Source organism: Mauremys reevesii, linkage group 13 (genome assembly GCF_016161935.1).
Source record: "Mauremys reevesii isolate NIE-2019 linkage group 13, ASM1616193v1, whole genome shotgun sequence".
Classification (NCBI taxonomy): Eukaryota; Metazoa; Chordata; order Testudines; family Geoemydidae; genus Mauremys; species Mauremys reevesii.
The window spans coordinates 11946155-11958118 of NC_052635.1; the positions used below are offsets into that span (position 1 = coordinate 11946155).

Consider the following 11964-nt stretch of genomic DNA (forward strand, 5'->3'; position numbering starts at 1 on the left):
ACCGTGGACTCTGAGGATGGGATAGTGTCGACGGGCAGTTCCTCAGCAATGTTCGCGGATGGGGAAGATGAGGAAGGGTTTGTGGAGGACGAGTCAGGCGACAGCGCTTACAATACTGCTTTTCCCGACAGCCAGGATCTCTTCATCAGGAAGGATCAGCTATAAACATGTAAACATTTATTTTTAACAAAACAGGAATAAAAACTATGTGAAAAGAAGGTCAATGCATATAGGGATCGAACAGAAATCCTCTTGGGACAGTTCCACAAAGCCGCCAGGCCATCCTCAGGTACAGTGGGAGCATTGCCTTGACCAGCATGGCAGCATAGGGCCCTGGTCTGTGCAGGGATTCACGCAGCATGCGCCTCTGTTTCTCCTGGTGACCCGCCTCAGGGTGATCTCGCTCGGCGACTGCTGCATCTAATTAGGGAATTACTGTAATGTTACTATTGTGAATGCTTGACTTTTCCTTTGCATAACAATGACCGTCGTTTAACAGCCACGTGGTGGAGGCTGCAGAGGAAAAGCATACAGGATCTTTCCCGGGACAGCCCGCGAGGGCTGGAACAAGGTCAGACTTTATGCTTTCCAGATTGCCTGCAGCAGGAGGCCACTGCTATCCATTAACTGTTACAGCCTAAAGTTTACGGCTTACCAGGCCTGGCTGCACTTGTCCTGAGAGCACATGAGATTAGGTGCCCTGTATGGTCTTGTTCACAGAAACTGAGTAGACTGTGTTCAGTGTTTGCAAACATGTATCTTTGCAAGGAAATAACTTCCTTTTTCCTATCACACAGCTGCGGCTCTTTCCCGAACTGCCCCGGCATCCCCCTCACAGAGGCTGGCACAGATTAGGCGGAGAAAGACAAAGACTGACGAGATGTTCGCTGAACTGATGGCCTGCTCCAGAGCCGAGGCGGCCCAGCAGAGCCAGTGGAGGGAGACCTCTCTCAGCAGCGCGGAGGACAGGTGGCGGCAGGAAGACCAGCAGGCGACTCAAACGCTGCACTAATGAGGAGCAAATGGACACGCGCGCCTTGTGGATGTTCTGCAGGACCGCAGGCAGGAGCAGAGAGCCCCTGAACTGTATCTGCAACCGCCCTCCCCGCCACAAAGTCCTGTCCCCTCACCCAAAATCACAAGAAGGAGGGCCGGTAAAACTGTCACTCCACCCCAGCAGAGCGCTCATGTACCAAACAGCTCTCATTCCCTAAAGTATGAGAATTGCTTCCCTTCCTGGCTCACCCGATCCCAAATCCCAGTTTCATCCCCCAACTGTGTAGTTGAGTATTAAAAATAGTTTGCTGTTCATTACTGTTTCCATCATGTTTCTTTGCAGAAGACTTTGTGTGAAGGGGGGGAGGAGTTTGACAGCCACCATTAACAGGGTACAGACATGGGGGCAGGATCAACAGCAGGTCATACACAGAGTGCAGTCACTAGCCACCTGGGTCACTGTGGGAGGTGTCTGCTGCCCCAGGTCAGTCTGGGAGGTGTATGCTGCCCCAGGGTCCGAGCGCCTGGCATCCACAAATGGCAAGGCAGGCTGCCCGTACCATGCCCTTCCACCCTAGCCATGAACCTCTCCGATGCCCTGAGCCCCAGCCAGAGCCATCATCCCCCTACACCTACTCACCCTTCCCACACACCCTCACCCTTCCTGCAAACCCACCCCTTCCTGCACACCCTCCTGTAACCGTCCTCCCCCCAGAGACCGCTGTAGGAGCAGGAGCCTGTCAGTCCTTGAGTGTAGAAGTGGTCTGTACATCACTGCACACCGTACCCACCACAGTCTGTGTCCCTGTTTGAACCCTTTAACAAAACTTTGTGAATTAAAAGTGTTCCAATAAATTTATTTTTAAACGTCTGTTGGGGGGAAACCTAAAAGTGAATAGTAAGTGAAACGGGCAGGTTCAGCTTCTCTGTAAAGAGACTGGACAGTCATAGGTTACCCTGCTCTCTGAGGAACCTAGCTTTCAAAGCCTCCCGGATGCACAGTGCTTCCCGCTGGGCTCTTCTAATGGCACGGGTGTCTGGCTGAGCGTAATCAGCAGCCAGGCGATTTGCCTCAACCTCCCATCCCACCATAAAGGTCTCCCCCTTGCTCTCACAGAGATTGTGGAGCACACAGCAAGCTGCAATAACAATGGGGATATTGGAGCTCCTCCATCTCCCTTGAGACGTCCCACCACCATTCTGCACTTGCTCAGCCGGTAGTTGAAGAGCTCCTTGTCCCTGTCCAGGGTGCCTGTATAGGGCTTCATGAGCCAGGGCATTAGTGGATAGGCTGGGTCCCCGAGGATCACTGTAGGCATCTCCACATCCCCAACACTTATTTTGTGGTCCGGGAAGAAACTACCTTCCTGCAGGCGTCTAAACAGACCAGAGTTCCTGAAAACAGAACCTTGCCCAGCCACCCGACGTAGATGTTGGTAAAACATCCCCTATGGTCCACCAGTGCTTGCAGCACCATTGAAAAGTAGCCCTTTCGGTTAATATACTGGCTGGCCTGGTGGGCCGGTCCCAGGATAGGGATGTGAGTGCCATCTATAGCCCCACCGCAGTTTGGGAATCCCATCGCGGCGAAGCCATCTATGACGACCTGGACGTTTCCCAGGGTCACTACCTTTGAGAGCAGTAGCTCAACAATTACGTGGGCTACTTGCATCACAGCAACCCCCACGGTAGATTTGCCCACGCCAAAGTGGTTCACTACTGACCGGTAGCTGTCTGGCGTGGCAAGTTTCCAGAGGGCTATGGCCACTCGCTTCTGCACAGTCAGGGCTGCTCGCATCCGGGTGTCCTGGCGCTTCAGGGCAGGGGCCAGCAAGTCACAGAGTTCAAGGAAAGTGCCCTTACGCATCCTGAAGTTTCGCAGCCACTGTGATTCATCCCAGACCTGCAGCACTATGTGGTCCCACCAGTCCGTGCTTGTTTCCCGGGCCCAGAATCGCCGTCCCATAGCATGAACGTGACCCATTGCCACCATGATCTCCATGGCGCGGGATCCCGTGCTTTGTGAGAGGTCTGTGCCACTCTGACACTTCATGTCCTCACCGCGCTGCCGGAGCCTCCTCGCCCGATTTCTCAGCAGCTGACTGTGGAAGAGGTGGACGATAGGGCGCGAGGAGTTGACAACGGCCATAAGTGCAGCGATGATCGCAGCAGGCTCCATGCTCGCAGTGCTGTGGCGTCCGCGCTGTCACTGACCAGAAAAGTGCGGTAACAGATTTCCCGCCGGCGCTTTCAGGGAGAGAGGGAGGGAGTGACGGTTGAATGACAACAGTTACCCAAAACCACCCTCGACACATTTTTTCCTCCAGCAGGCATTGGGGGCTCTACCCAGCATTCCAATGGGCAGCGGGGACTGCGGGAACTGTGGGATAGCTTTGCACCGTTAGTGTGGACTCACAAAGTCGAATTAGTGTCCTTAGTGTGGATACACAAATTCGAATTCATAACGTCGAATCCACAAATTCGACCTAAGTTAAATCGAACTACTCTTGTAGTGTAGACATACCCTTATTTACGAGCTTAGATCTAGTAGCTGCCACCACCAAATAGTTTAAACAAACGTTTATGGGAGAGTCATTTGGAAACTCTGTCTTCCTCTCAAATATTTCCCCAGTCTTTATCCTCCTTTTCCTGGCAGGATTGAGACTGATTCACCTCCCACCAATTCCTGCTGAGCCCAGATCCAAAAAACCCTTGGATTTTAAAACAAGGAAAAATCAATCAGGTTCTTAAAAGAAGACTTTTAATTAAAGAAAAACAGTGAAAAGAATACCTCTGTGAGATTAGCATGCAAGCTACTCTCACAGACAACAGATTCAAAACAGAGGATGTCCCTCTGGGCAAAAACTTAAGGTTACATAAAAGAAACCTAATTTGATTATCCCTCTTATGCAAAACAAAGTCACAGAAGAAAATAAACATAATCTAATACATTTCTTCTTTAAACACATACTACTTTCAAGAAAAGTTAGATGGCTGATTCCTGGATCCTTCACTCCGGCACAAAACTTTTCTGAACAGACAAAAGACTGATTTCCCTCCTCCCTCTTCGAAAACATCTTGTTCCCCCATTGGTTCCTCTGGTAAGGTGTGAGCTAGGTTATGTGAAGTTCTTAACTCTTTACAGGTAAAAGAGACCTTTAACTGTCTGTTTATGACAGACTGCCTCTGGTATAGACTTTGTATCAGGAGATCTCAAAGCACTTGACAAAGCAGCTAACCCCATTTTACAGATCAGGAAACTGAGGCACAGAGAAATGAAACAACTTATCTGAGGTGACCAGTAGGCCAGTGGCAGATCTCAGAAAGAAAGCCAGAGGCTCTGAACCACAGTCTAATACGCTGTCCACTGGGCCACAATCTGAACAACCTGTTACAGACCTCATCCCTAAAACTGCATACAAAACATGATACTTTTAAAGTTTTCATAGACTCATACAGTTTAAGGTCAGAATATCGACTTTGACTTCCTGTTTATCATGGTCCTTTAAATTTCATCCAGGCAGGCCCAGTAACATTTCCTTCACTAAAGCATAGCCTGTGATTGGCTAAAACATATCCTTCAGAAAGGCATGAGTCTTGGGGCTTGTCTTCACTATGGGGTAAATCAAATATGTGAATAACATAGCTCGAGTTGACTTACTCTGGGGTCTTCATTGTGTAGTATCGACGAGAGATAGTCTCCAGGTGACTTCTCTTACTCTTCTTGGAGAGTCCTGGGGTCGATGGAAGAGCGCTTTGCCATCCATTTAGCTCAGGGATGGGAAAACGTTTTGGCCCAAGGGCCACATCTGGGTGGGGAAATTGTATGCAGGGACATGAATGTAGGGCTGGGTTAGGTGATTGGGGTATGGGAGTGTGTGGGGTGTCGGGTGAGGTGCGGTGTGCAGGAAGGTTCTCAGGGCAAGAGGTTGGGGTGCAGTAAGGGGCAGCAGGGGGGGAGGGGGGGGGGGGGGGAGGGGGGGACAGGAGGGGGGGGTGGGGTGGGGGTGGGGGGGGGCTTGGCCTGGCACCACTTACCCACACAGTGGGGCGGCTCCTGCAGCTAGGCTGGGAGCTTCCTCCCTGCCCTGGCCCTGCATCCTCCTCCTGTGGGGGCTGGCTCTGGGGATGAGGTGGGGCAGATGGCTCCACCACACGCTGCCCTTCCCTGCAGGTAGCACACCCAAAGCTCCCATTGGCTGAGGTTCCCCATTCCCGGCCAATGGGAGCTGTTGGGACGGTGCCTGCAGGCAAGAGCAGTGCATGGAGCCCTCCCGCAAGGGTGGCAGGGACGTGGTGCTGTCTGCTTCCAGGAGCAGTGCGGAGCCAGAAAAGGCAAGAAGCCTGACTTAGCCCCGCTGCACCATGGGGCTGGAAATCCTGCGGGCCAGACTGAAAGCCCTGATGGGCCGTATCCAGCCCATGGGCTGTAGTTTGCCCTCCCCTGATTTAGTGGGTCTTCACTAGACCTGCTAAATTGATCCCTGCTTCACTGATTGCAGCAGCGTCAATCTCCTGGTAGTGAAGACCAGTCCTTGATTTGAAGACATCAAGAGATGGAGAATCCATCACTTGCCTTGGTAGTTTGTTGCAAAGGTCAATCACCCTGACTGTTAACAATTCAGGCCTCATTTCTAACTGGAATTTATCCAGCATCAGCTGCCAGCTGTTACCTCTTATTTTGCCTCTGCTACATTAATATGCAGTACGGGGGGAGAGAGAGCTCAGTGGTTTGAGCATTGGCCTGCTGAACCCAGGCTTGTGAATTCAATCTCTCAGGGGGCCATTTAGGGATCTGGGGGAAAAAAAAGAAAAAACTATCAGGGATAGTACTTGGTCCTGCTAATGAAGGCAGAGGCCTGGACTCCATTATCTTTCAAGGCCCCTTCCAGTCTTACACTTCTATGATTTTCTCCACAGAAGTTGACTGCATGCTTATACTGTAACCACACATTGATTAGAATGGAAACCACAAAGATACCTATAATTATTATTTTGGGTTGCACAAGTGCTTTAACTTGGATAAAAAGTCATCAACGTGAAGCCTCTCCACAAGGGTTTGACCAAGTGGACCCTGATGAAGGGATGCATGAGACCTGAGGAAGGTCCTCAGAGTTTTCCCACCAACCTCAGTTGGAGAAGTCCAGGAGTAACAACTGGGTTAGGCCTTGGAGGTCTCACTACATATTACTGAGCTTTTAGGATTCAGCCGGTGGGAGATGTTGGAAATTGGCTTTTGACGTTTCTCAAGTTGGGCAGCCCAAAAGGGAGTCACCCAAATTTAGAGGCCCCTTTTAGAACTCTGCCTTTTAGAACTCCATTCCCAGCTCCAAGCTTGAGTTCCCAGGCTGCCTTCTCGGAATAGTCACAGAGTCAGGCGTTTTAAAGCAGGCGATGGCTGGAATATCAAATGGGACCACTGGGGTCACCCTATTTCTCCATCCTAACCCAGTGAGCTGTTGGCGCATTGTCTCATGCACAGGGTTCCCATATGGGATTGCAGCTGCCTTACCCTGAACTGGCACCGTACTGGGATGGCTGCTGATGACTGCTATGAGCTTCCAGGCACAGTGGCAGATCCATATCTTTAAGTGAATCAGAACAGCTCCTATGACTTCCTCAGGCACTGATCACAGGGATGGCAATTAACCATTTAAACAAACTAGCCAGGAAAGTGGTGGATTCTACATGTCTTGATGTCTTCCAGTGCAGACTGGCTGCCAATCTGGAAGTTTGTGCTGCTTCCTGCAGCTCCCATTGGCCAGGAATGGCAAACCCCGGCCACTGGGACATGTAGGAGGCCTGCAAATGTAAACAAACTGTCTGGTGGCCCGCCAGCACATTACCCCAACGGGCCGCATGTGGCCCATGGACGGGAGGTTGCCCACCTCTGATCTATCAGAATATTAGAATATTAGGGTTAGAAGAGACCTCAGGAGGTCATCTAGTCCAACCCCCTGCTCAAAGCAGGACCAACACCAACTAAATCTTCCCAGCCAGGGCTTTGTCAAGCCGGGCCTTAAAAACATCTAAGGATGGAGATTCCACCACCTCCCTAGGTAACCCATTCCAGTGCTTCACCACCCTCCTAATGAAATAGTGTTTCCTAATATCCAACCTAGACCTCCCCCACTGCAACCTGTGACCATTGTTTCTTGTTCTGTCATGTGCTACCATTGAGAGCAGCCTAGCTCCATCCTCTTTGGAACCCCAGCTTCAGGTAGTTGAAGACCGCTATCAAATCCCCCTTCACTCTTCTCTTCAGCAGACTAAATAACCCCAGTTCCCTAAGCCTCTCCTCATAAGTCATGTGTCACAGCCCCCTAATCACTTTCATTGCCCTCTGCTGAACTCTCTCTAATTTGTCCACATCCCTTCTGTAGTGGGAGGACCAGGAGTAACAACTGGGTAAGGCCCTGGAGACCTTACTACATATTACTATCCCCATATACCCCCATATATATCTAATCTAATCTATCTATCTATCATTAGAGCAGTATCTCTCCAAGGACTTTGGTATTTTGTTCATGACACCAAAGGTAACATAAGCAATTAAGTTGTTCTTCCCCAGTAGCACTAAGAGGCTATTTAAGAAGCATTGTGACGCTGATAATTCATTGATGAAACTCATGGAGTGACCATGGTAATTTTGGAGATGTTCTCTGGCCTGTGTTATGCGGGAAGTCAGATTAGATGATTGTAATGGTTCCTCTGGCCTTGGAATCTTTGAATCTATGAAAGGGCTGGGACAGCAGTAAAGACAAATATGTATTTCCAGCCATCAGCCTAATAGAAGAACAAGAACGCTCTTCCCAGCTGTGGTGATTTCAAACGGCTTGAGAAACTAGTAGAGCTAAGGAGACTGAATTATCTAATTCAAGGAACAGCTATATGTGAACTGGAATAGAGGTTTCTTTCTTTCTTTCTTACTTCTAATTACAGCAGAATTTGAACTTTTTCTATCTCTCTCTCTCTGCATGGTTATCATGTAATATCTATGTTGAAGTTATATACTTATACTGGTTTGCTTTTGCATGTTTGGACATGTTATTTAGATAATGTGAGACTTAATTATTTGTAAAGTTTTTTGTTAAATTATTGACTCAACTTTACATATATAGACTAAATCATGCTATTTATTCAGATTTCTTTTTTAAAAAATGAATACTATATATATTCTAGATAGATGGATAGACAGATAGCTGAGTCTTTCTACTCCTCTGATCAATCTAACAGGTGGAGTCAATTTGTATAGATTGGGATTTCCTGTCAAACGGGGTTGGTGCCTAACTGCTTAGTCTTCCTCAAAAATCCTAGCTTGTAACACTAGCTCTAATAATTGACCTATCTAGACAAAATATTGCTCTTCATCATTCGCAATGACATGGAGTCTGATTTTCTTCAAACTCGCCCTGGTGTAAATGATGAATTACTACACACTTAAGTGGATGGAGATGACTGATTTAAAATGGAAAAAAGGAGTAATTTTTTTTAGCAATGACGGTAATAACCACAGAGATGATTTCCCAGGGGTTGGAGTGGATTCTCCATAACTGGCAAATTTTAAATCAAGATTTTCTTTTCCCTAAAAGTTTTGCCCTACGAATTATTTTTGGCGAGTTCTGTGGCCTGTGTTACACAAGAGATCAGACTAAATGATCTCACTGGTTTCTTCTGGCCTTTGTTCCACAAAGTGCTACTTGAAACTCGCTCGAGTCCCTTCATTGTGATGAGGATACTTTTAAAATGTGTGGTGTAATGTGCCTTATTCTTATCTCCCCTAGGCTAATTTCACAATAATTTTACTAGAAGATTTATACTAGGTCATTCAAAGTCAATAGGCCAGCTGTCCAGCTGTTATGAATTGGTGTACAGTATTGAAATCAATTAGCCAGAAGCCCTACTGGCATAAACTGACATAGCTTCATTGGAGTCCATGGACCAGATCCACAGCTGGTGCAAATCAGTCTCTTTCCTTTGGCTTCTGGTCTTCTTTAGAATGACACTAATTTACATCAGCTGAGTGTCTGGTCCAGTGAGCTGATTTATGTCAATAGGTGAGGAGTAGAGGAGATTTGGAAATGAAGAACCAATCCTCTGTCACAGAGTTCATCTTGGTGGGTCTCTCCAGCCTCCCTGAATACCAGATGTTCCTCTTTGTGTTATTCACCTTCATCTACATGGCAGCCCTCACTGGAAACCTCCTCATCATCATCACTATTACTACCAGCGCCAGACTCCACACCCCCATGTATTTCTTGCTTATCAACTTGTCCTTGATAAACCTTTTATCCATCTCAGTGTCCATTCCCAAAATGCTACACAACCTTCTGGAGCACAAGAAGACCATTGCCTTCTTAGGCTGCATTACACAGATATATCTCTTCACTTGGACTCTGGGAAGTGAAGTTCTGGTCCTTGCTGCCATGGCTTTTGACCGTTACGTTGCTGTCTGCCATCCTTTGCATTACACCATCATCATGAGGAAGGAGGTTTGTGTTGAGTTAATTGCTGGTGTATGGATAGCAGGACTGATCAATTCTGCAGTCAACACTGGATTTGTGCTCCAGCTTTCTTTCTGCGACTCGAATATCATCAATCATTTCTTTTGTGAATTGCCAACAGTGCTAAAACTATCCTGCTCAGACATCAGCATCAATGAATCCCTGGCTTTTCTGGCTGACATAGTTTTTGGGATGGGCAGCTGTGTGGTAACTTTAACGTCCTATTACTTCATTCTGAGAACTATCTTGAAGATTCGCTCCACAGAAGGCAAGAAGAAAGCCTTCTCCACCTGCTCCTCCCACCTCATAGTTGTCATCTTTTACTACTCCACAGCCATTTACACCTACATATACCCTTCCTCGGCCTACTCTCCAGACAGAGACAAAGTGATCACCGTCCTATATTCCGTTATAACTCCAGCGCTAAATCCTATCATATACTCCCTGAGAAACAAAGAGGTCAAAGAAGCCCTCAGGAAACTGATAAGAAGACTTCGGTTATATCAAAGAGAATAATATTATCTATCTATCTATTGTACTTATCAGTATAGTATTTATACACTGAAAAAGATTTGTTCTTGAAAGTTCTTGCAATTGTACTTACTTTTCAGATAGAATAAAACATTTTTGTTGCTGTTGATAATAAGCTGGATATACCTGTAATACATCTGGGAACAGAATGCAGGTTGGGAGATGCTTTCTTTGAAAGTAGCGACTCAGACAAAATATTAGGGATTAACACATGCAATTGCCTCAACATGACGTTAGCATGATGCTTTGGCAAAGAGGGCTAACATGATCCTTGGATGTATAAAAAGTAGAATATCATGTAGGAGAGTAAACTTGACTCTATACATAGCATTTTTGAGACCACTACTGGAATACTGTGTCCATTTTGGGAAGATGAAGCTGTTACAGAAGCTAAATGAATTTTTTGCATCGGTCTTCACCAGGGCCGGATTCACCTTTTGTGGGGCCCTACGTAGTCACTGTGGGCTCCGAGTGTGGGCCTGGTGTGGCAGTGCCATTGGTGCCATAGTATTTCCGGTCCTGAATCTCAGAGACATTTTTTATTTTGATCACACACCTCTACGTGACTATATGCATTGCCATACACAGCTCCCTCAGCCCCCAGTTTTTCTTATTGAGCTGTACACCCATGTGGGTTTACCAGTGTCCACAGTGAGTAGCACTTTCATAGTGATCAGGGAAACTCCACACAGATTTATCTCCTTCCTCATTCAGACCTTCTATGGCCGTGTCTCCACTACCCCCCTATGTCACCAGTCACGGCATGTGGTCCTAGTCTCAGCTCAAAGTTCTAAAGCCAGCAGATACCTGATCAATTCTGACAAATCCCTCCCTCAGCCCCCATCCTGCCATTTGAGCAAGCCACCTGCAAACACCATTTCCCCAAAGTGAGGACTTAGCCCTTGGGAATCTGAAGACACCAGCCTTTCTCCCTCTGCTCCCATCTACATGCTAGTCTGCTACCTGATCACCACCACCTCTCCCCATACTTGTTTCCTTTCTACTTTGGACATGCTCCCAACCAGCTGGAATCTCCCTCTGCAAGCCTGACCTGCTTCCTCTTTCCCTGCTCCTCTTGACATTCCTTTCCTCCTGGTGACCTCTGTTCCTTGAGGTTAACTCCAGTGTCTTTAGCTGCTCTAGCTTAATGGCCCCCAGTAGTTACAGAGCCACTTGTAGCTTCTCTGGCTACAGCCATGGGGCCAATTGCAAGAGGCCAGCCTTAGCCAGCTGCAGCTACTAGCCACAGGAGGGGTGGCAATGCCAAGGCTGAGCATGCTTGAACCTTGCAATTGCAGCACCAGGGATTCTAAATCCTCAGCGCTGGCCCTAGGCAGCTGCAGACTCTGGAGTTAGGCACTTCCCTCCTCTAGGCCATGACTTTAAGTACCTGAGATTCCCATCACCTGCAGCAGAGGCCACCAATTCCCATGCCCCCCTCAGCCAGCACCTAGTCGTGCAGAAAGTGCAGCCTGAATGATTTTGGAGGCTGGGGTGCCAGGAGGTTCCCGTCCCTGAGCAACAGCTCTGCAACAAGCTGTCATGCCCCCTTCCCCCACCCCCCGGTGTGAGACCAGGACCCTGTGAAGACAGTGGAGTTAGCCTGAGTATAATCAGTTCTATCCAAAGCCTGTTGAAGTGAGTGGGAGTCTTTTCATTGTATTTAATGGGCTGTGTATAGAAGCAAAGGACCCCATTCTAGACTCAAGGAGCAAAGTGCATTCTATGCGGCACTGGTTTACTGTTGTAATAGGAAGGTCTCACATTACCTAGTGAATAAGCAACACCTCCTACAGCACCTAACTTTTTCTGAGAGGCTTCTCACCCAATCACTAAATGTAAGCTTGCTTTGCTTACAAGGGCTGAAAATATCAGGTAGGATGGTCACAAAAGCAAGGCACTTCTGAATTCAGTAAGAATTTTGGATGTGCAC

The 11964-nt window shown here is 47.8% G+C and overlaps 1 protein-coding gene across 1 annotated transcript; it reads left to right on the plus strand.

Moving 5' to 3' along the window:
• The first annotated feature begins 9074 nt into the window (after positions 1 to 9074).
• LOC120380023 (olfactory receptor 13G1-like) lies at positions 9075 to 10016 on the plus strand. The gene has a single exon (XM_039497528.1). It carries the CDS (start codon positions 9078 to 9080, stop codon positions 10014 to 10016), a length of 939 nt encoding a protein of 312 aa, XP_039353462.1. The 5' UTR covers positions 9075 to 9077.
• Positions 10017 to 11964: the final 1948 nt, after the last annotated feature.